Source organism: Thermobia domestica, chromosome 16 (assembly GCF_964235325.1).
Source record: "Thermobia domestica chromosome 16, izTheDome1.hap1.1, whole genome shotgun sequence".
NCBI classification, from domain to species: Eukaryota; Metazoa; Arthropoda; class Insecta; order Zygentoma; family Lepismatidae; genus Thermobia; species Thermobia domestica.
Genome location: NC_137469.1, coordinates 132,981,786 through 133,008,069, shown reverse-complemented (window position 1 = coordinate 133,008,069; position 26,284 = coordinate 132,981,786). Strand labels below are relative to the sequence as shown.

The following is a 26,284-nucleotide window of genomic DNA, read 5'->3' as shown; positions in this document are numbered from 1 at the left end:
AATACACTTCGTTGGTACAAATACTATTTTCCAGCTCCTCAAAATAACATTTCTTAATTTTATTGTACATTCTTGTAACAGTTTTTCTTAAAGCCGAAAATTTTTCGTAAACGCCTAAATCACCAGTTTTCTTAAATTTTACAAAATATTTTGTGTTTTTATTAATTAATGCTTTTAACTCTTTAATAATACACAATAACACACTGAGCAAGGCTATGTGATAATATGTAAAAAACAGTTTCACGTAACAGTTTCAACACAATAACTATGTCTTCATCAGACTTCCACTCCTTCTGGCTGCTTGGGAGTTGGTCAGAGATCAACTTTTAATAAGGCTCCGCCCCTTTATTAAAAAGTAACACTTGTGTGGCTTTCACTTTCACTTTTTAGCTGCACACGTGTCCAATTAAAAGTTTACTTTTTTCGTTGGATACATTCTGTTGGATACATTATCCTTATTTTCCTTATTAATTTTTCCTTTTTCTTTCTTCCTTTTCATTTCTTCTTCTTTAAGCAGAATCTTCTCCCACTCTTTATTTATCGAGAATCTTGCATTCCAATTCATCACCTTGTCTTCTGCCCTCATAATCTTCCTAGCTTCCTTCCATTTTCTCACCAAAGTTCTGTTCTCTACTTCTATGACCTCTGCTCCTTCCCACCCTATCCTGTGCTTTGTCTCTTTCTGATGCTTGTATATCGCATTGTTGTCCCTTTTCAATTTTACATCATCCTGGTGCTGTTTAATCCTTTCTTGCATTTTCTTTTTTGTTTCTCCTATGTAAATTTTGTTACACTCCGCGCATCCTACTATATATATTACTATCCTTTGATCTTTGTCCTCTACTGTTTTTCTCTTGGTTCTTCTTACTGATTCAATTATTCTGCTTCTTCCTTTCCTGTACGTCCTAATTCCTGCTTTCCGAAGCATTCTCTTTATCTTCTCTGTTTCTTTGCCTAGGCTTTCTATTCCAAACCATTTTTTATTCTTGTCTTCTTCCTCTTTCTTTCCCTCTCTTGCTATGTCTTGTGATCTTATCCTTTTCGTTGTATCCATTTCTCGTTAGCTGTGTCCAGAACTTCTTTAAATCGGTTTACCTCTGTTCTTCATTTGTGTTTAGGTCTCCTATTCTTTCTTCCATGCTTTTTATGAAATTCTTCTTTGTCCCCTCATCCACATCACTTCTTTTGTGGCAATACACTCCCGCTGCACACTCTTTTTGGTACCAGGATGTAATAAACTCTCCTTCTTCCGACTTCTTAATTTTCATATCTAAATAGTTTATCTCCTTGTCTACTTCTATTTCATTTTCTAGTCTAATCCCTTTCTTTTCATCTTCCACGTCCCTTATGAATTTTTCCAGCTGCCTTTTCGTTCCCTTCCATATTCCTAAACAGTCGTCCACATAACGGCAAAAAAGAAGCAGTCTTTCTCCTCCTCTTTCTATCGTCTCCTTCTCCCATCGATTCATTACTATATCTATATCTAATAATCCAAGGAGCTTTATATTTCCTCTTTTGTATAACTCGCTTTTTCGGTATATTTGCTTTCAGTATATTTTCCAAACATCATGCAATGATACCGTACTGCTATTTACATTTCCTGAAAATCTATCGATTTTCATCTCATTTTTAATATCCTCGTATAAATGATAGAAGTTTGCTCTCACATAGTCGTATACCTCACCTTAAGAGGGCAGACTACTAAATACTTTTCAAAAGCTAACAATTTTTCTTTTGCTAGATTTTCGTAAGTGAAAAGAGGTAATGAAATGTAACTTGCCTCAATAATAGATAATGTTATTCTACACCTGAAAATACGAATTAGAAGAATTTTCAGTGTTGCCATCCATAGAAATTACAGTGTGACCAGAATTTGAATTACCCAAAAATCTAGGCTATGATAGCGACTAGAAAAACTATCATGCTCTCTGTGTTCCTTGTTAACTACTTTTAAAATAATATGTGTATTTATTTTGTAAGATGAGAATGCTTAGTGTTTACGATTCTATTACACCAATCAATACCTACGGAATCGAAATCCCCAAGAAGCAACATTTTCAAACTTTTCTCAATTAGTAACTTATTCAGCCAATCACAATAATTTACAAATTCTTTGGGAGGCAAGTTAGGTGGAAGATAATGCAAACCTATCAATATCGGAAGGTTATAGGGTATACATAACTTTATAATAATCACATCTAGGCTCGGAAACAGTATCTGTACTACGTCATACATTAATCTTTTATTTACCAACATAATACAACCCTCACCTTTACTTTTATTTGTCTGTTGAAGGTTTCTGTCTGTATGTATAACGTTATATTGGTCAGTAAGCTGTTGAAAATGAATTTTGTCAAGTTTAAAGCAACTCTCAGATATGCATATTAAGTCATAATCAGTGCAATTAACTTCGTCAATAAAATCTAGTTCTTTACAATTTAAACCATTAACGTTTTGATAGATCAATATAATTGATTTATCTAATTGATTGCTCATTATGTTTCTATTTAGTTTATTCGGTATTCACACAAACAATATTATTTCTCAGTCTAACGTCTCAGTCTCAGTCTCAGTCTACCATAGAATTCAGTAAAAAGTACTCCTTGCGGCCATACATTAGCATTCAAGATATAACCAAAATTGTTTGACAAGACGGAAACAAAAAGAAAAGTAGCTTCGTACTTTGTTTTCAATTTTACACATTTTTGTACGTCTACATCAGCACTGTCTTTAACAAAATTCGATAATTCTTCACATGTAACAGTCTGCTCAAGTCTTGTAACAAAACAGCTTTTTTTTTTTTTTTTTTTTTTTTAATTTTTCACTTTTAGCTTATCACTCACCTTTTTACCTTGTAGCAATGTTGGTGTAATTTTGATAGCCTCATGTGCCATCGTGTTATCAGAAACCAAACCAAATGCATTCTTCTATTAACTCTTGCTTTTTGTACAACTTGCCACTCGCTTTGTCTTGCCTCGGGGAACTGACCTTGGCATTGCTAACCTGGATACTGTTGCTATTGCATTGGTGTTACTATTGCTGTTATTATTTGCCTCTATACTAGGCTGTTACTAGTTGCCTCTATAAAATAAATGGTGTTATATATAAATATTCATTGTTACTTATTCCTTATTTATGTGTCAACGTCATCCAAAACCTGACATGAAAGTCCAAAGGTCAGGAAAAGTCAGGGAGGTAGATTTCTCCAGATCAATAAGAGCCCTGTTTTACAGTAATTATGTGACATCTTCAAATATATAAAAGATAATCGAAAGTGGAACAAGAGCTCGCTAGACACTATTATTTATTATACATGAGATACCGTTATCACGACTCACTTGTCTGCTTTCGATTTCCAGCCATTTAGAAAATCGGCATTTATTTTCGCGTTTTCAAATGGCTGCAAACGGAAAGCTACTAGGTGACTCGTGATAACGCTACCTCATACAAAATAATATTGTCTAGGGCTCTCTTGTTCCACATTTCGATTATCTTGTGTCTATTGAAGATATCACATAATTACAGTAAAATTAGCGGTATTTTAATTTCTCAGTGATTAGGCCTCTTAAAGGAAGTTATGTAATTAGTTACTTTATTGCAGGTCCCCATAGACAACAGTGGAATGATCAATTTGAGGATGAAATTGGAAGAGCTTAGCTTGAGATATTTACGGAAAAGACGTGATCCCCCGCAGACAGAGAGCAGTGGAATTTTTGAAAATGAAGCTTTTGAACGAGAAGAATACTTCAGTACGAGAAGACCTAAAGAACTGGACAAACTTGATTCCTTAGAAAGTGATACAGACGACGAAGGGAAGTAAGTGAATTTAAATTATGATATTTCAAAGTAATACTAAGTAATCATTTTGTTTTGACACATGTTGATATATATATATAGGGGTAAAATTCTAGTGTGATCAGTGAAGCTCTCGACCGAGTGTTATCAAAAGTTTTCAAACATTACAAATTTTTGTGAGCACCTACTACGAATGTATTGTTTTGGCACAAGGACTGTGGTGCTATGTGTCAGAGGTTTTCCTGTCTAAAGCATAAAATTCACGATAATTGAATCAAGATCTGAGAAATACTGCAAATAATATGTCTAATTATATTTCATGAAATGGAAACAAAAAGGACAATTTGAAACATATATTACGCAATATAGATAAAAGTATGCACGGGAACGTACGAAGAATGATCAGAGAGTAAGGTTACAGAGCCTGCAGTGTAACGTGTATATATTATTTCATATAACCAATACATCCAACAGATAGTACATACATTAGATTATTTTTAGACATAGTCTCCATATCGGCTGGGGAACTTCTCACATCATGGGATGAGTTTGAAGATTCCGTCCTGGTAAAAATTCTGTCCTTGCATATTCAGCCACATTGTCTCGAAATGCTTCACTTCCTCATCTGAAGCGAAGCGACGGTCTCCTAGATGCTCCATCAAGTGCGGGAACAGGTGAAAGTCTCTTGGAGCGAGGTCCGAGCTGTAGGAAGGATGGAACGGATGTTCCAACGGAACTGCCGTGCTGGGTCGGCCACTGCTCCCCGTCGGTGACGTTTTCTCTACCAGCCGCAAACTTTCGACACCATTCTGCGAGATGCTGACGAGACATTACAGTCTCTCCGTAAACTTCTGTCAGCTGCCGGTGAATTTCAGCCGCGGTTACATGTTTCACCCACAGAAATCGAATAATTGAGCGGATTTCTTCGCGAGACCAGTTTTTCAAACGAGTCGCCATTTGTGTTTACTACATCTAGCGCGTAGGTGGCGAGTTGCCAATTCTATGTATTAAAATTACCTCACACTCCTCATTCCTCTATAACAGACGAAACTCCAGAAATATCGGCCTTGTAACCTTAGTTTCTAATCTTCCCTCGTATTTGTTTCGTTTGAAAAATATTACATACGGGGTCAATTCAGTGGAAAGAAATCAAAGAAATCAAACTTTGCATGTTTTGTAGTTCTTTATACCTTGTTGATAGGTTAACGTTTATAAAAACCTAACTTACCATATTTTGAAAAGTATTTACAATGGTTTCATATATTCAATTGTTGCTACTACAAAATATGTAAAACTTGTTTTTCTTTAAAACTTTCTGACACTACACTGGCCCAGGTTTCCTTCTAGAATCTTTTGTCGGGAGGGGAAGGGCGAAATCAATAAGTGACGGAATGCATTGTATTTCTTGTGTACATATTTAAAGGAATGCAATTTATTATTCCTTAACCTTATTTTATCAATTCAGAATGATTATCATGTTTGTCAGTTGCCTGTCATTCTTTCATTATGCCCATTTCCAAATCCGTAGATGTCCATTCTGTTCCTTTCTCAAGGTCGTCTAGATGTACCTTAAGTCGTAATGTCTAATTCTGAAACTGGTAAATTTTTTATATTGTGTTATATTCTCAGAATGCACCCAGCTGTCGCTCATTGAAAGAGCTGAAGAGTGAAATGTGATATTTGCAAATGTCATGTATTGCCGTCACACACCATTAGTATCTATTGGGTTAGTGCATTACTTCTATAGGTCAAGAAATAAGGTGCAATATTTCCTGTAAAGTAGTGGTTGCTGTTGGTGTTGCCTGCTCTGAATAACCTTGTTGTTTAATCCATGCTAGATGCAGCCATCAAAATTAATTCATCCGTTTCTCTGTTGCAAGTGATCAAATACGGAGTATCAAGCGGAGAAAAATAAACATTCCTGGCATTTACGTTGTTTTGAATTTAATCGAGGTGTACAAGGCTCGGAGGTCGGAAGAAACATTTGTGCAGCGTACGGCAATAAGAGAACTGCCTAAAGGTGGTATATTCACTCCAAGAAGAGAGAATTCTATATGAACGATGATGCTATTGCACTGGGGCCAATTGTCTCAAACTGTTGCTGCTATATCCTAAAGTAGAATAAAACGTCTGAGATTTAAAAGCACTTGATTCACAGTTTTTATTTTTCATACACACGTTCCATTGATGTTAGTCCACATATTGCATTGATCGTGTGACCAGGTGGTAGCAGTTCGCAATGAACAATATTCCTAGCAGTCCATCAAACATAAAGTATAGCCATCAGTTGATGTAGTGGTGATTTTAGTTGTCTGAGAGTTGGTTCATGTGCTGCCAATCGATGATGAAGGTGTGAAATATCATACGTACAGAGTCCGTCCAGATACATGACGAGACAACAAAACAAACATTTGCTAGTGTTGTTTACTGAGGCGGAGTTAACTCATGTGAAACTACTTCTATCACTTTACAGCGATTCCCAAGTTGTTAAATGTATTTGCAAATGGTCTCTTTACTGCAATCGAATGCTTCTCCAAATGACTCATATATTTGGCCCTATCGTCTTCAATAGCCACCTGAGTGGCTTGTTGTCTATGACTTATGGATATCCCGTACGATGTGCCTCCTGAACAGATCCATTGCCGTTGTTAAAGAACCAACGCTTATGCTATGGTAGAAAAGTGCCCACACTTGGATACATTTGTAATTGAGTTTTTTATATTAATTTGAGGATGTGGAATTCAATATCGTTTTCAAACTATGAGAGCACGTGAAAAACGACTTTTTACCTCCAGCATGAGCGATAGTTCTTTGTTTTAAGATCATTAGAGTTTAATTTGGAGCTTGAATTACTTAGCAATAAAACCTTTCAAAATGTGAAGACATCATTGAAAAATGGATATGACCGATGATCAAAATGTCTTATGACAACATTCTACCGCTCGTGCCACTGGTAAAAGTACCAGCGTTTGCATAAATTTCGAATTGGCTATACACTAATTTACGGATGCTGAATTTAGTGGAACTATTTTTAACTATATTCGTCTATGTGGTCACGAGATAAAGGATCTCATAGTTGAGATATTTGATCTACAGCTCGTGCCAACGGTAAAAGTACCAATGTTTGCATAAATGTGTATTGTGCTTTTTATAGTAATATGAAGACGCTAAATTTCATGGAACTACTTTTAACAAAGCCGTCCTTGTTGGTCTAGTTGCTAGCATATGTCTTTACAGCATGTATCTCGGGATCGATTCCCGATGGGAGAGCAAAAAATGTAATTTTTCAACCATTCACTTTTATTAATCACCCGTCTGCTTTAATCTAAAAGACATAACCGTGGAATGTTGAACTAAAAAAAAATTCATTTTACTTTTAACAATATACGTCTATGGAGTCACGAGAAAAATGACCAGCGTATTTATATCCTAATTTTGTAATTTTTTTCGCGTGATCCCATGGACGGATAAATTTTAAAAATAGTTCTATTGAATTTAGCGTCCTCAAATGAGCATAAAAAGTACAATTAGAAATTTATCCAAACGTGAGCATATTTTACCTTCAGCATGAACGATGTTAAAAGACCATTAGAGGCTGAGTTGGAGCTCGAGTTATTTCGCAATATAACTTATCAAAACTTGAAGATACCATCAAAAAATGGACATGTCGAAAATGTCTTATGACAACATTCTAACAATTACTACTCATCAACCGTAATACATAAACTTCGTGGGCCAGGAGGAGTATAAAGGTAGGCCAAAGAGAAATTAGAACATCTCTGACGTCCCTAGAAAAGTACAGGGAAAATTCCTAACATAATGTAAGTTATAATGATTCAAATTGTAAAATTCACAGTCTCTTGTTTAAGTGGAAAGCAGATGCCTAAGAATTTGAAATGACCTAAAAATCTATTATTATCGATGTATGCTGAACCTAATATTCATATATAACCTCCCGAAAAGAAATATAAATTCTGATAGACATATTCTTGGTGAACTAATTGGACTCCCATGACACTTAATACGTTAATATAAATAAGAAGTTGAATTTTCATGCCCTGCAACTCAATTGACATGATATGTGAATATTTCTGTATAAGAGCTACGGAGGATCTTAATCAATGAGAACTGAGGGAGACTGTTGTAACCATTAAACAACTGTTCGAATACTTTTTCCATTGAAACTCTCTATTTCTTCGATATTTTATGTTTTATTATATATTCTCTCTATCGATGGTGTAAGCAATTCACACAACTGGTTTCAAATTTTTGTTGTCTACATTGAGCGTTTCAATTCAGAATTTACTTACTTTAGGTTCAGACACATATATATTCCGATTACTTTCTAAAACGAAAAGCTGTACAACTGGAGTTACTTTGTGGCTGTTAATTTTCGCTTCATTTTTATGTATAAAATAACGTTGGTATGACTTCTGGAAAACATTGGTAAATACTGGATTTCAAATTGATAAAAAGTTTCCGATACACAAGTTTTCTTCCTGTCTCTCTTTAAGTATTTTTTATTCAATAATTGTTGCTTCGAGCGTTGACTTTTATAATTGAGTTATTAGCTCGATATTAATAATCTACCATTGTAGCTACTCGCCAATTAACGTTTTATGTTTTATAAAATTTTGCATTATTTTCCTATATTTCAGTTCAGAAAATCCTGAAGGGCATAGAAGTATTTGGATCGGAAATCTCAGTCCAAATGTAACGGAGAAACAGCTACTGGAAAAATTTTCAAGGTACTATGCAAATCATAATATATTAGTGTACAAAATATCAAAAGTTTCTAAACTCTTGGATAGTTTTGACAACTAGAAATGTTAGAAAGTAGGCATCTGAGTTACTAATTCAATAATGCTATTTTTAGTAAAGATTTTGCAGGGTAATGCTAATGGTTAATTCTCTTTCTCTCACACACACAATGTACTAAAGTATTTAATAACCTTGTTGTGAGAAAGATGTAATGTTAAGTTCCTAAATTACATCAAATTTAGATATCAAATTCTATCATTATATTACCTCTACACACCTAGTTTTCTTTTCACACATTGTGAATAAAGAGAAGAAATTAATACAATAGTTGCGAGTAAAATGAGGAATCATCTTTATCAGCATTCTATATTACTTTACACAAACTGCAATAGTCTCACTTTTAGGGGGTACGGTGGCTCAGTGGTAGAGCGCTTACCTTTAGTGCGTGGAGACCCTGGTTCGATCCCCGGCCAACTAAGTTCGTGGTGGACAACATCGTGCTCGTGGTACTCCTGTTTCCTCACTTTCTTATTCCACCAATTCTTCCATCATCATTCACTTGCTTTAATCATCGTATCCCTTAGCTTAAAGGACATAATCGAGGAATGTTAAACTCAAGATTTCATTTCATTTTTTTCCTCCTTTTTACGCGTAGTGCGTATACAACCCACCCTACAGAATTGTAAACCAATTCTGCACGTGGCTGTAAATTCAGTGCTAACTATCTAGAACTTTCAAGTTCTTGTGGAACTTTTCACTTGGAATATAAGGAACGTAAATAGATGGGTAGAGTAAAGTAAAGGTAAGTTACTATATATTGGTCTCGCGTAAAGAATAATGCTGAAAACACTCGAGAAGGAACTTACTTCTCTATGTAGAAAGTATCTAATTAACCTTCAATTGTTGTACTGCTGGCATAATACTCAAAGTTGCTGGTATCTTATCCTTAGCACTCCGAAAATAACTCTATAATTATCTTCCAGCTTTCATCCGATTTTACTAGGTGCGGATTAATTAGTATTTATGTAAAATAAAACCAATTAACTTCTTATTAATATTATATATTTTATTTATATATGAAACTGTAGTCGTATTTATATTAAGGAAATTGTCTATGTATATATGTTGTGAGAGCTGTGAAGTCGAATATTTATTAATTTTTATATCCCAAATATATATTTAGTTCTATCATATTTCTTATGTTGCTGTTAGTAGTCCTTTGTAAATTTTATTACAAGATTAAGAAACTTGGTATACCTTTCTGTTGCTTACATTAACCATAAACCAGCTTTTAGTCGTATAATCGATTAAACGTTTCTCAATGTTAAATGATTTGTAGCAGAAACATACCTGGAGTGATCAGAAAGTAACCAAAATTACCCACTGATCGCGGTCTCCAGTATTACTAGATTACAGAAGTACACAATACTAATCCCGGGTTGGAACCTTAATAGATTACAGGAGTACACAATATTAATCTCAGTCTGGAACGTTACTAGATTACAAGAGTATACAACACTAATCCCAGTTTGGAACGTTACTAGATTACAAGAGTAAACAACACTAATCCCAGTTTAGAACATTACTAGATTACAAGAGTAAACAACACTAATCCCGGTTTAGAACGTTACTAGATTACGAGAGTAAACAACACTCATCCCAGTTTGGAACGTTACTAGATTACAAGTGTAAACAACACTAATCCCGGTTTGGAACGTTACTAGATTACAGGAGTAAACAACACTAATCCCGGTCAGGAATGTTATTAGATTACAGGACTACACAATACTATCACTCCTAGCCTTACACTACATAGTATTAGACATCTATTTGCTTTCCTTAAAATATCAGAAGGATCACGGAAGGACTTCAAACGTTAAACAGTTAGTGTTGAGATTTTAGAATTTAAGTACAAAATTACTGTTTCGATAGAGTTTTGTTTTTTCAGTAACTAACTTTACGATTATAATGACACAACTTTCAAACTAGTTTTTCAAATTAAATTCTGAATGAAAACAGACGAGGCAATAGTATTAAATCTCTATTTACGAAAAGTAAAAACCAGACATTGAAATAGAAAAGTTGAAAATAAGGGTGAACATATGGATTCTGAAATGTAATTAACATCTACAAACTCTGGGGAGAAAATAGTAAAACCTCTTCGCTATTAAATAATAAAGGTAAGAAACCAGCAAGAACATTATTTGAAGTTGTCAGTCACAAGTTTTGGTATTGTTTTGATACACGGAAAAAGAAGCTATACATCTTGTACTGCAGAAAAGAACGTTTAGGTTCATAGCAGCAAATACGACAGGAGAGCAGAGAATTATTTAAAACATTTTGAATATCAACATTGACTGCTTATGTTTGTGGGGGGCGCGATGGCTCAGTGGTAGAGCGTTCACCTCCGGTGCTTGGGGTCCCTGGTTCGATCCTAACTCGCGCCGTGTGGACTTCGTGGTGGACAAACACCGTGCTCGTGGGTTTTCTCGGGGTTCTCCCGTTTCCTCCCACTTTCTTCATACCACCAATTCCCTCATCTCTCATCATCGTCTCCTTTAGCCTAACCGGCATAAGCGTGGGACGTAAAACTTAAAAATTTCATTTCATTTGCTTATGTTTGTATGAACTGGTGACGTTTTTGTTAGAACAAACTATGAGAATTGCGTTACGCTTAACGAGTCCATAATAACAACACTAGTAGTAAATGTATGTTTGTTATAGCATTAAGATAACACTACAGTGTTTGAAAATGAAGCCAATAATAATGATATCAAGCTATAGAGTTAACTCCTACAAAATTTGAAAATCAGAAACAGACCTAAAACTTAGCAAATAAATATTTAATAAAACAGTTGCTTCCATACAATCAAACGTGTGAAATTGCGCAAGATTATTAAAGTACATAGAAATAATAAATATATTAAGAATATTAACTTTCATAAGAAAAATTTGAAAAAAAAAATGGAAATATTACTAGGTATACACTTTTTTGTGGGGGGAGAGGGAAGTTCAGAAAGTGCATATATAACATCACCAGATGGATTCTAGTAATTAGTTAAACTTATAAATGAATACTAGTATATAATTTTAAGTAAAAATTAAGCGTAATATTTTGTGCATTGGTAAAAGTTTTATTGCTACATATTTAGGAAAGCACAAGATTAGTATATATTTTAAGTGTTCTTGCTGTAGTTTGTAGCTATAAAAGTTTAGTACTTATCGATGTGACTTCCCTCATAAGATGCTATGGATGAAATCTACCATGTGTTTATATCTTGTATTTCTTCTGAGATTATATACGCATATGTGTAGATAAATATCTTAGTCATTTTGTCTTTTTCAGATACGGAAAAGTAGTTCATATTAGATTAATATCCAAGAAATTGTGTGCCTTCGTAAATTTCTCAGACGCCGTCGCTCCAGTGTTAGCAATGAAATATGAACAAGGAGCAGAGATTGAAGATTACAAAATCAATATTGATTTCCCTTTGGAACCAAAGCCAGAGGACGTGTAAGTTGAATAATGTATTAAATATACGAAGTACTATCCAAACTTTTCCAGATGATGCTGTAAAGATTAACTTAGCATAGATCTAATGGCCGCCACACCCAAAAAGAAGTTCTTGCGCTTATAGCACTAATCTAACGGTTCCTATAATTTTCAAATATTCTCTTAAGTTACTACCCGAAAGTTTATTGATCACCACCTTCGATTCTTTCTGGGTCTTCTCGAGATTATGTCTAAATGTCATTGTGATTGTTTAAGCTTTGAAAATATGAAGAAATAAGCTTTGATAATAATTAAGTGTGAATGTTGTGTAATGAAATTGTATTTCCTCTTTAAAAATTGTATAATCTTAGTTCGCGTAGATAAGCGCCAAAGTGTTGTTATAAAGCTTTTCATTTAATTACCCGTGGATCAATCAGAAAATTAGTTGCACTTCTTCGTAAACATTTTTAGTCAAAGCCTATTTTGATGAAACTGAGTGGAGCACTACAGACATGTAGCTGTATCGAGTAACGTAGCGGCTTTCGCGAGGCAAGAGTCTGAATACTCTTATTCTGTGGATTATCAGAGTGGTATTCTGATAATCAGTCGTAAACATGTCTCGACAGCTACAAGTGGCGTCCAAATTAAAAATGCGTTAGGTGATTCGTCTTTTTTGGGGGGAGGGGGGCGGAAAAGTATAACTGCTCTGAAATTTATCGGCAGTTAAATGAAGTGTAAGCTGAAAATGCAGTATCACGTCAAGCTATCACGAAGTGGTGCAACATGTTTGAGAATGGACGTACAGATATTGACGATACTGAAGGATGAGTTTACGTTGGAAGTGTGGGATCACCCTCCTTATAGTCACCGTGTGACTTCCATGTGTTTAGTCCCATGAAAGACGAACTTTCAAAGCGGCGATACCACTCGGATGACGAGGTGAAAGCTGCACGCCAAGAATGGTTATCGGGCATTGGACGGAATTTCTTTGCAGAAGGCATAGAAAAACTTGTACCACGCCTTGACAAATGCTTAAATAACGGAGGTAATTACGTTGAAAAATAGATTGCGAATGGAACTTTACAATACAAAAGTTATTGTAAAATGTGTATCCTGTTTTATTTCCTTAAGCAGTGCAACTAAATTTTTGACTGACTCTCGTTTTAAATTTTAATGCAAAATCATTACTGTTTCTGCATTATGCTAGTATATATTTTTTGTTTGAGGTCCATAATGTAAAGTGATTTCCTTAGGTAATATAGAAACGATAGGAAATCGAACCCGGTAATTACTGGTGGAAGTCAATATTCTATCTCCCCTTTTTATAATTTGTTCGTAAGTTTATAATTCTGACTTACCGGTAATTACCAACAGATACATTTTTGGACCTGGTTATTGTACGAACCCCAGATGACTTACATTCCTGGGTTCAAATCCCGAGATATATCGTAAGTAAATAATAAATACCCATATAATATGGGTTCCTGATTTAGCTGTATCTGAATTAAATAGTCAACATCTTAGACAAGATTTAACAATTAAGACTGAATTCATGTATTAACAATCCCTCATTAAGTTTATGGATTAGAATACTGTGAGGAACAGAGTTTTAAATACCTTAGAAGGATCAAGAAACAATATCAAGCACTTTCTGCTTTTATCAAAGGATTCTGGAACTTCATTTATATACTTACAAATAGAAGTTTCAGTATATTTAAGATTTTGAAAACCCAACTGTGGATTAAAATTCCGGAAACGAAATTACTTGTGTGTTACTAATATATTGTCTACTTTAAACTTCATTATATTAGTAGTTGTGTTCCCACAATTACTGACAAGTTCTATACCTGTTAACACATATTGATGTTTAAAAAGTATAAAAGAATGCTAATAAAATCTAATCTAAACTACCGGTATTTTGTCAATAACTTAAGAATAATATGTCTGTTCTTTGTGCATTAAAAAAAAAAAAAAAAAAAAAAAAAACTAAAATTGATCTTGTTTTGAAGCTATTGATAAAATGTGCATGGGGCAGGTATTTTCTTTAGCTGTAACCGCCCCAATATTTGCTGGTTATTGTGCAATTTATCATAGCTTAAATAAGAGTTTTTTCTTCCTTCAAGAAAAATGGAAATCCAGAATATAAGTGACATGAAAATATAATATTAAAATACCATAAAACACTACAGAACAACATATTAATAAGGAGCTTACGATGAAAAACATTTAAAAAGAAATTTGCTTTGACATAATTCTCTATATGTAAATCGCGTTTTTAACAAAAATACTTAAAACCTTCTAATTTGTGCTTTCAGTTATCGAAATCCAGAAGGAAATAAAACTATTTGGATAGGGAACCTTCACCCCAAAGTAACATCGGAGAGGTTGCTCGATATATTTGGAAGGTAAGGTCTCTCTTTAAAAACAATTTTCTTTAGTTAATAACGTTAATATTCTTTAGTTAGTAGCATTAATATTCCGGAGTATCTTCAAATTTTAACTTATATGGTTGTTTTGTATATCTTTCAAAGATCATCTTGTATTGTTGACTTGGTACTATATTAATATTACAATTATCATTCACTAAAGTATTAGCTGATAAATGTATATAGAGAGAATCGTAATTCTTACGTTTTCGGATGGAACGAAAAATGGAGTAATTGTAATCAGTGGCGTATGTAGAATTTCATCAAAGGGGGAGACTTCAAGCACTCTATCTCATCTTTCCACGACAAGCGTGATAAATATATAGTAAATGTTTATTTTTCAATATCTTGCTCAAGAGGTTGTTAAAAACTGAAATTCTTGCATACACAACTGATCGGTATTATCTAATTCAAGGATCACAGGTGTTCATTAATATAACTACTGGATATCTATGCACAATAGTGGCTTCGTATAGCATACTCGCTAATGTTCTCCTCTTTGGTGCGAGGGTTCTCAGGTTCGATTCCCAGCGGGGATACTCAGTCGGAAAGGTGTAAAAGCATTTTCGAAACAGCCATCTTGAGTGAGATTTTTCCTGGGTTTTCCTCATTCACACCAGGCAAATGCCGGGGTGATACCTAACATAGCGGTCCCAGGCTGTCTTCTTCCTTCCCCACTTCCCTGGGCAATGTGATCGCTGGGAGCTATCATCTCTGATACGTGGCAGGCTAAACTGCCCACATGCCAAACCCCTAGAAATATATCTTCTAATTATAAGCACAATATGAGGCAGTAAAATTCCATATGGTCTGAACAGTTAAACACCGACTTCAAGAGTGAAGGTGTGTGACTAATCAGGAAGTTCATTGGGTATATTAGTGTTGAGCGCGCTAGCATTAAACCAGAGATATAAGTTCGATTCTCAACTCACATTATTGCAATTTTGAGTTTCCTTTAAAGTATTGGTTGAAGTAGTATCTTAAGAGGGAATCCACTTTTGAACATGACCGTACATGTTACGATACAGATATTGACTCGAAAAAATTCTGCTCCGTTCCACGTTATGCCTCGTCAGAATTTCAGTGATAAATTATCACCAAACATTAGAATTATTTTTAAATTATATAACAAGAGATTGTTTGTTTCCCACGTGTTTTCCCTTGAATCAGGTCGACATTTAAACAAAAAATCAAAACTAGTTAAAAACTGACACAAATTTAAATAATTCCCTCTCCTCATTTTCACATAATCCTACAAGATGAATACCCCTATCTACAAAAAATGGAAGATAATAACCTAAAATCAAACGTAACGAATGTTTTTTCTAAAAACTCTGACGTTAAATTCTTAACTACAGGGTATTTACTGATACTTGGAATATTGGGAATTTACTGGAAATACTGAAAATGTACTGGAAATTATTACATAATATTAAAGAAATGTAAAACTTGTCGAGACCTTCAAGATGGTTAAGAATGAATATTAAACAAACCATTCATATATATATATATATATATATATATATATATATATATATATATATATATATATATATATATATTAAACAGTTACATCGATTATTTCCAGATGGAAGTTAAAAGTCCATAAACGTTGACATTAGCACCACTTACAAGCATAACAATCGATGTAACTGCTTAGTGGATTTGTAGAGTAATGCTAATGGTTTCCAATTTAATCTGCGACGTTGTCACATAAAATGCAATAAAGAATTAAAGAAGAAGTAAAAATGATCATTTCTATTGTTATATCACTGTTTATTGCGAGCGGTTATTATATTTAGAAAAAAATAAATAGAAAGCTATACTCACCCCAGACCAAAATATTCCTTTAAGTAGCACTTTCGACAAATCCAGTTTCCATCTTCAGCGTAAAACAGCTCGAAGTGAATTTAAAACATGGAAAAGTAGTATGCATGAGTAAGAAAGGTCGAAAAGGAATAAAAATATGAAGCACTTGGCTTCTTGTCATACAAAAGTCATTCATTGATCACTGTTCACATATTACTGGCCACTCACTGATCGCTGTTCACAATTTTTGTGTTTCCTTCCAACCAATGAATATGTGGAATTACACAATAAAAAGATCATTCCAAGTTGCATTTATATCTTCTCTGTCTAAATCTAAGTGCTGGCCTATCTTTATGTATATAATAGGCTTTAACGAAAGAAACACTGACCAAAGCTTCAAACCCACTACATTTTAAACTATAATATGTAACGGTTTCGGATATCGAACATATCCTTCCTCAGACCAGTAGCGTAGCGTTAGGTTTCGCAATGGGTAGACAGTATATTTTATATATATATATATATATATATATATATATATATATATATATATATATATATATATAGAGAGAGAGAGAGAGAGAGAGAGAGAGAGAGAGAGAGTGTTCAGTGCTCCACGATTATGCTCCGAGACTAAGGCAAATGGTGAAGAGTTGGATATGATAGTGGTGGAGTGACGAAAGTGGGAGAGAAGGGCAGAGAATCTTAAGAAAATACACACACACAGTGTTTGTCCTGTATAAAACCAACTTGGTGAGATTTGGAATCTAACCAGGGACCCTACGCGTCATAGGTGACTGCTCTGCCACTGAGCTACCGAGGCTTCTGTTTAAATACTTGTTACAAAACCTCATATCAGTATTGAAACAGTTTGACGTCTCTTGTAAAGTGAAATACACATGTTTATACTCCATATATATATCCAAATATGTGAAAATTATCAATTATATAATCTATTATTCGCGGCAGCGGTGGCTCAATGGTACATGGGATCTTTGGTTCGATCCCAGTTCGCGCCAAGTGAATTTTGTGGTGGACAAACACCGTGTGTAGGATTTTCTTGGGGTTCTGCCGTTTCCTCCCACTTCCTTCATTCCACCATTTCGTTCATTTCTTATCATCACTGTCTGCTTTAGCCCAGCCCACATAACCATAGAACGTAAAACTCAAAGATTTCATTTCATGTTTAATCTATTATTAGAAGGAGTAGACACATGGTGCAAAATATCGCATCGATATCCAGAACCTAATAAAATTCTGAGTTTAAGGTTTTTACTTCCTGATGAAAACTTCTGAGTGAATAAAATTACAGGAGCTCGGTTTTAATAATTATTTCCGAAAGGAAACCCGTATATCGATATAAATTTATTCTGACAAATCTCGGTGTATATACACTAAATACATTACATTGAATTAATAATTTACTTTTATGTATAATCTTCCTATTAGCCTTGCACGATTCCTGATTCAAAAAGTAAACTCATAAATTGGCTATTTTTAAAGTTAATACTAATTTTTATATGAGAGCTTAGATATGCCATTTAATAACAACTGGTGCAGTAAATCTATTTCCATACCTAACGATTTTAAAAGCAACAACAAAATAGCAGACTACAAAACCTTCTGCCCTTGCTTTTCCCTTTCCCAGTGTTGATACACTCTGGTATTGCGTTTAAACAGAAGCTGAACCTAGATCGTGAAAGATTTATATAAATTACTGTATCCATATAACTTTCTTAAGGTAGTTATTAATTTAAGTTTTTATTTCCTTCTATTTCTTAATTTTCCTTGAAATATGATTGAATATCTAAAAGGAAGAATGAAAAGTATACGGGATATAAAATGGTATCATTTCGCTAAGTATGGTATCACTACTACTGAGACGTTTTGCCCGATATCTCTTTGCTAGGTTGTTTCAGCGAGTGAGAAACCTACAGCCACATGCGCGCGCCGCTTTCAAGTGGATTTGTTTCAGTTGCGTTGAGACATATTTCTTATTGTCTCTGTGCAGTCTGTTTGCCGGAGATAGAACTTTTCTTCCCGAGTTTTGAAAAGTAAAATTGACTCTACTACTATTTTTATTAACCAAGCTATCACTGGCCCTAGTATTTCTATACTTTTCTTCAATATGAAATGTATATTAGTTCTTATTAATAAGGAAGTTCTAAAGCTATGTTCTTTTACTTTGAAAGGGTAGACAGTGTCTCAATGTCTCATAGCACTGCACGCTACTGCCTCAGACCCTATAGAACATAAATGAAAATACAGACATATATATATAGTCATTGTCATGAAAAAGTTTAAATTCTTTTAACAGACATATATATAGTCATTGTTCTACGTTCTGTTATTGTTTTTGCTCTCTCTACCAAACATGAATTAGCAATATTGTGATTATTCTCTTTGAGGTGCGTTGCCAATCCGGATAATTGCTGTGAATTACAGAACTTCGATGTACGAATGTGATCGGCCATTCTCGTGTGAATATTCGCCTTCGTTTGACCTATATGTTTTGTTTCATTGACACGTGACGTTGACGTTGTTGAGATGTACCCGTCAGTATCGGTGGACTTGGCTTTGCGGACAGTGGAACGTTCTTTACTCAACTCTAATACTGTATAAATAAAATGCAGGGTGCCCACAAAGGGGGGCTATGACAAACTGCGTCATTAAAATATTTGGGGGGTTAAAACTCTATATAAAAATGTTTGAGGGGGTGTAAAAATTAATCGAAAAGATTTTTTTTTTCATGGAAGAACACCTACGGATAGACAATTGAATGGGGGTGCGTCATGGACATGAGGAAGGGGGCAACACTGGTTTATGTATCTGGCTGTGTGCCTGTGTGCAACCTGGGGACCAGACGAGTGGACCAAGAGTTACCAAATTTTGGTCACGGATACCTTGGTCCAGGTCCCAGACCAAGACGAAGCGTTTTATTCAAAGTTCGAACCAAGGGGATCTCAGGGGGAACGTTTACCGGGACATGTAAAAATAATAGACAATGACCGATATTAGTGTCGAATTCATAGTTTACGCGGTCGCTGAGATCAATGGTGAAACTCCGATTGCATTAACTTCCAAATTCACCCTATTCGGCTGCGGGCCGGGGTCACGGGGGGTGGATATCGAGACATGTAAAAATAATCCAAAATGACCGATATTAGTGTCAAATCCATAGTTTTCGCGGTCACTGAGATGAATGGTGATATTACCACAGCCGTTGACTTCCAAATACAGCCCCCATCGGCTGGGAACAGAGACGTTTTGATTTGAAATTTCGAACGAGGGTGCGTTTACCGGGATATGTAAAAGTAGTAGAAAATGACCGATATTTTTTCCTTTCGTTGTTCAGTTTATTTACATAGATATTTTATCGGACCCATGAGAAGAATTAGTATTTCAGCTACTTGAAAATAAATCCATATGAAATTTAATTAATTTCTCAATTAATAGCTTTTTCTTTATTTGTTTTCCAATTTGAAGATATCATCTTCTGACAAGATAATGGATTGGCTATGGGTAATACTCTTTCCCCAATACTTTCAAATTTGGTATTGGACATTTTTGAAAACAACATTCTTCCAAAATTTCCTCACATCAGATATTTTCGGTATGTCGATGACACTTTGATTCTGTGTAAGGAATCTCAAGATTTAAATAATTTATTGGATGAATTTAATCAAATACATCCTAGGATTTAAGTTTACTATGGAGCTTGACGAGAATGGAGCTCATAACTTCCTTGACGTTACTATCAAAATACATGCTAATAAGTTACCTCGGTATATGGTAAACCTTCTGCCGGCACTAAAGGCTGTATCGTTTAATACACACGCACACAAAATACTGCAAAAGTAATATACTGTGTGAAGGGTACATGAAACTACAACAAAACACACTTTGTGATCTACATAAACGATACACGTATGATGAACACACAACTTAAACAGGTCTGGCTGGTTGGCGAACCTTCTTTCAGAAACCTCCCATGAGAGACCGGACGGCGGTGTCAGTAAAGGTCCTGGCAACTCTTTTCCAGTCTGAACGAAACTGCACCTTTGAATAGTAGAACGAATACTTTTCCTCAGTTTGGCTTTCATTGAAACCCAGAATTGTTCTATGGGACGCAATTCTGGGCAATTTGGTGATTCATCTCTCTGCCCACAACATTGACATCGTGGTTCCGATACCATTGCATTGCTAATGTAACATAATGACACATCACCAAGTCAGGCCAAAATAATGTTTCATGCCTGTGTTTACATAGAATTGGTAGAAGTCGCATATTTAGGCACTCGTTGACATACAGATCGCACGTCAATGAACGGTTTGTAAAAAATCCACGTGATTTCATTCTACATTCGCATATTGCTTACCGCAATTGATTTGTCAACTTTGTTGACAACCGAACCTTTGCGAACAATGTAATATTGGGAACTAGGCAATGATTTATAGTCCAATTTGACGTATATTCTGCCATCCGTAATCACACACACATTTGTTTTGGGCAGAATAGAGCCTTACGAATTTCTTACGGGCGTTTTTGCGGTCACTTGCTGTCCTGCACTGCGTTTAGTTTTTTTTTTTTTTTTTTTCGCTTTTTGTAAGATTTTAGGTTATGTCTCCATTTGACTCGATGCATCATTCCAATAGATTTTGCGAATTTTCGAGCAACATCTCGCACAGAGAGTTCTTTTTTTTGGAGGCAAACGCCTTCAGTGTCTTCTTTTCCAATTTCAAGTTCACTGGGCCTGGTTTTCATCCAGGTCAGAATCTGTCGTTGAAGGTATACTCCTCACCATATTTTCTAATTGCCGTTTGCACTGCACCAACACTTACCCCTTCCAGTTTTGCCAGTTGTCTGTAGGTTAGTCCGTTACTGGTACACCACCTATTCACGAGGGATTTTCTGTTCTCTGCGGAAAACACCCACATGTTCTTTCGTTTTCAAACTTTCAACACATAAACTGCACCTACTGCTTTACCAACTTCACACGACTCAGTACTATACTATGGCAGCTATATGCACATTCCTGTCATCTATTCTGGGAAGGGAAATTTGTATTTACATTAAATAATACAGTCTTTTAAGTATGTATGTTAATCATCGCACTCATGGCTTCAAAACCTGAATGTTTGGAAAAAATTCTTTAGGAGAATCCTTTTACTTTCAGACTTCCCTGGTGAGCTTAATCAGGAAATTCAACATTTAATGAAAAAAAAAAAAAAAAAAAAAAGGATAAGAAAATAGTTTTCAAAAATCTTTATTAGTGAAATGGTAAAAGCAAAATACAACGAGAAATCGCCAGTCCCCACCATCAACGAACATTAGATGTTGGAGGTGACAAATGGATTGGTATCCTTCTAGTTCTACACATCTCTGCTAAGATTAGGGAGATACCGTATTTGTGCGAATATAGGCCACACTTTTTTGCTACATCTTGGTTTGAAGAATCTTGGTGCGGCCTATAATTGAGATTTTCCCCCTCAGATCATAAATCTTCGGTTTCAAAATGGCATATACATTAGGTATTATTTTGCAGTTTTCAATTTGATCATTTCAGTTGTAACGGCATATTTACATTTCCTGTTTTAAACTACAAGATCAAACGAATCTTTTTCCAGATCTGGATATTTGCACTTTTGCCCTCGAAATGAACACCGACTTTTCAAACTATTTAAGAGTTTTTCTTCACTTGCATACCACCGACGAAGTTTTTTTCATTAACATCAAATCTGCGTCCAGCTTCTCACTACTTTCCGTGTTCCTTTGTATAGCTGATAACTTGAAGTTTAAATTTTCCTGTCTAACTAGTACGCTCCTTTCTTATGGTCACTCACAAACCAATCAAGTTTGAATTTCCTTACACTGTCGCTTAAAGTAGGCAATGTACCATACTTCCCAATACGCAAAACCTGTCCTGTTGGTGATGAGTCACCCTTAGTTCTGCAAGAGTTGAAGAAGTAGAAAGAGAGAGAGAGATGTAACTCAAAATGCTGTCTAATTGAACTTCCTTGTAAATTTAGCAGTGCGGCCTATATTTGAGATTTACTTTGTTTATAATCTCGTGTCAAAAGTTTAGGTGCGGCCTATATTCGCGCAAATACGATATTACAGAAACATAATATTAAGGTTTCAGAAGTTCCCCCTAAATCCATAGAGAAATATTTGGTCTAGGAATTAATTCGTGCGGGTGGACAAGAGATGGCGCAACGAACGGAGCGTCCCACAGTTCCGTGTATCCACACATGTGTTGCAAACCCCTGTCATCGCGTATCGTTCGTAGTATAGGGCAGTGGATTAAAGCGTCAACAACACCAGTTTGTAGTTAAGTGAACATGGCGCAATTTGTGCCTGATAAAGTGTTTTTGCGGGGTGTCCTGCTGCATTACTTTAACATGCAGAAAAGTGCGACTGAAAGTCATCGTATTTTGGTGGAAGTGTATGGTGACCATGCTCTAGCTGAGCGAACGTGTCAGAAGTGGTTTGCACGGTTTAGAAGTGGTGATTTCGGCTTGGCAGACCAAGAGCGAGCTGGACAGCCAAAAAAATTTCAAGACGAAGAATTGACAGCATTGCTCGAGCAGGATTCGTGTCAAACGCAGGAACAACTTGCAGCAGCATTAGGCGTTGATCAAACAACAGTCTCCAAACGCTTGAAAGCCATGGGAATGATTCAAACGATGTCACATTGGGTTCCACATGAATTGAAAGACAGAGACGTTGAAAGACGAAAAACCATTTGCGAATTGCTGCTTCAACGACAGAGCAGAAAGGGGTTTCTGCATCGAATTATTACGGGTGATGAGAAGTGGATCCATTACGAGAACCCTAAACGAAAAAAGGCCTGGGTGAAACCAGGTGAACCAGGTCCATCACAACCAAAACGAGATATTCACTGTGCAAAGGTTATGCTGTGCATATGGTGGGATATGAAAGGTGTGGTGTACTATGAGCTGCTGCAACCGGGTGAAACTATGAATGGAGAACGTTATCGACGACAATTAATGCGTTTGAAGCAAGCTCTGGCCAGAACACAACCAGAATGGGAGAACAGACATGAAAACTTATTGTTCAACATGATAACGCTCGCCCACATGTCGCAAAACCGGTCAAAACCTATTTAGAAAATGTCGGATGGGAAGTTTTACCCCACCCGCCGTATTCACCAGACGTTGCTCCTTCGGACTACTACTTGTTCGATTGCATGAACAACGATTTGATTGGACAGCGGTTTACTTCTTCAGAAGATATCGAAACATGGGTCTCTGACTGGATCGCTTCCAAGGATGAGGACTTCTTTCGCCACGGAATCCGTACATTGCCTGACAGATGGGCGAAAGTGGTGGCTAGCGATGGACAATATTTTTCTTAAGGTATTTATGTAGTTTGTGTTTGTACTACAGCTTCAATGTGTGCGTACCAACCGCACGAATTAATTCCTAGACCAAATATATAACAAATTTTAAAGCATATTTCACTGACCCTCAACAATATAGTGATTAAGTGTCAATAACAAAACTAACATAGGCCAAACGAATAGGAATATTCATACGAGAATGGCCAAGCACATTCGTATATCAAAGTTCCGTAATTCACAGCAATTGGCCGGATTGATAGTGCACCTCAAAGAGAATAACCACAATATTGGTAATTCACGTTTGGTAGAGAGAGCAAAAGCAATTTCAGAACGTAGAATTAAAAGAGCCTACTATATTCATAAAGAGAGAGACCAGCACTTAATTTAGACAGAGGAGACATAAATGCAATTTGGAGTGATCTTTTTATCACGTAATTCCTTTTTTTGATCTATTGGAAGGCAACACAAAAACTGTGAACAGCGATCAGTGAGTGGCCAGTAATATGTGAACAGTGATCAGTGAGTGACTTTTGTGAGACAAGAAGCCATGTGCTTCATATTTTTTTTTATTTCTTTTTACTGTTTTAAGCTGAAAATGGAAACCAGGTTTTCCGAAAGCACTACTTAAAGAAATATTTTGGTCTGCGGTAAGTACTAGGTTTCTACTTATTTTTCTTTCTATTGTTATTGTTATTTTTTATTGCCTGTGAACTAACTACAAACATTTTATTTATATGTGTTTCGTGTTAATGCGCTAAAACGCTGAATAATTTTAGCTATAATTAATTATTTAATAGTGTGAAAAAGACAAAAGGAAATAGGAAAAAAATACAAAAACGTTTAAAATGTTTTACTGTGATCATTCAATAGATGGAATTGAAATTAAAGTGACCAAGGATGAGTATTCACATTACTTGATTTGTAAGTAGTGGTAACTACTGTATATATGTAGGATCAAGAATGTTTTGTTGTTATAATTACTTTTGTTGTTGCATGTTACACTTTGATGTTTATTATAGATATGGGGATGTTGAACGTGTTAGAGTCATTCCCAAAAAGTGGTGTGCATTCGTCCACTACCGGGATGACATTGCTCCGAGATTAGCGATACAGAATGAACAAAGCAATAAAATTGAAGGCTACAGGATTGTCATTCAGTATCCTCGTGATACAAAGATGGAATGCACGTAAGTAAAATTGAATTTCTTAATATATTACCAATCAGTGACTGACAAGGAGGTCTTTTGTAGCTCTTTCTCTGTTGAAGAACGTGGAAGTTACAGGAGGACCATCCAAAAACTAAAGAACGATTGCGTATCGCTTGCGCGGCAGTTAACTTCTTCCCTTCCTTCACCTCAGTGTGAGCTGAGTCTCACTTCTGTGCGGTCACGCTACTCGTTTTCGCAGCGATTAAACTGGCGGCACCAATCGAAAATTCCGCCAAACGTGAAGCACAGACTATCATTCGTTTTCTTAACCAGGGTGTCTATCGGTCACGAATATCACGAAAAAGTCACGAAATCGGAAAACAGTCATGAAAGTCATGAAAAAGTCACGAAATTTAGCTTTAGGGTCACGATTTTTTTTATCTGTACAAATGTAAATACAGATTTGAAAATTTTGTTCTATAAAACGTCAAAATTAACCACCAGAAATGCCTATGGTCGACTTTAGAGGCTATCAAATCGCAAGCAAACCACGCTTCTACCTCATGGATGAAAATTCGGCCTAATTCTCTCTTGAAAGTGTTATGAAATTTTATGATTTGGTAAAGAAAAGGTCACGAAAGTGACGAAATTTCATTTTGGAATTTTAGTAGACACCCTGTTAACGCGCATTAAGCCTATTAAAATTGATAGGGAAATAAAGAATATTTATGATAGTGCACTGAACGAGTCATCAGTGAGGAAATGGTTCATTATGTTTCATCAAGGAAGGATTAGTGTACATGATGAAGATCGCATGGAAGGCCATCACTTGTTACGGAAGAATTGAAAGGAAAAGCAAAGAAAAATTCAGAAAAATCGCCATTTCACTTTGAGCACGTTACACGCATCTTTGTGGATGGTAAACAGTTCGCAAATGATGAGGAACTCAGGCAAGCAGTGACAGCCTGGCGCAAATCTTTGGCGGTATTGGCATTGAAAAACTGGTTATAACAAGTGTCTTGACAGTTATGGCGATTACATAGAAAAGTAGATTAAGGGCTTGTATCTTTGTAAATGAAGTTTTGTGCTGATATCTTTTGTTTTTATTTAACCATACCAAAACGTTCTTTAGTTTCTGGATGACCCTCGTATATGCTTTGAAGACAATTCTAAAAAAAATAATAAACAAATAAAAAATAATGACAGCGATTATTAACGTAAGCTACTTGAAGAGTAATATTTGCTACTTGCTCTTATATTCCGTTATGTTGAGATTCCACTGAAAGTTCGAGTTTTCACTAGCTTCGCCGTTTGTGACTTCTTCAGTAACTTCTTTCTTAGCTTTTCGTTTTGAAGCTCTTCGGTAAGCGTCCTCCTACTTCTAGGAATTCAGTGAAAAACTTGGACAGTTAAAAATATCAAATGTGCATAAAATTTTTACATATAGCACATTCATTTTATCAAATATAAATAAAAATTTTACACATA

General features: G+C 35.5%; 1 protein-coding gene across 1 annotated transcript in view; it reads left to right on the top strand.

The window, feature by feature from the left end:
- LOC145673428 (uncharacterized) overlaps window positions 1–26,284 on the top strand; it is a 98,466-nt gene that overhangs the window by 46,433 nt on the left and 25,749 nt on the right. The window contains exons 5-9 of the mRNA XM_081743124.1: window positions 3,602–3,816; window positions 8,454–8,543; window positions 11,903–12,070; window positions 14,365–14,454; window positions 24,668–24,835. Coding sequence (XP_081599250.1) covers window positions 3,602–3,816; window positions 8,454–8,543; window positions 11,903–12,070; window positions 14,365–14,454; window positions 24,668–24,835 — 731 coding nt within the window. The remainder of the gene's footprint in view (window positions 1–3,601; window positions 3,817–8,453; window positions 8,544–11,902; window positions 12,071–14,364; window positions 14,455–24,667; window positions 24,836–26,284) is intronic.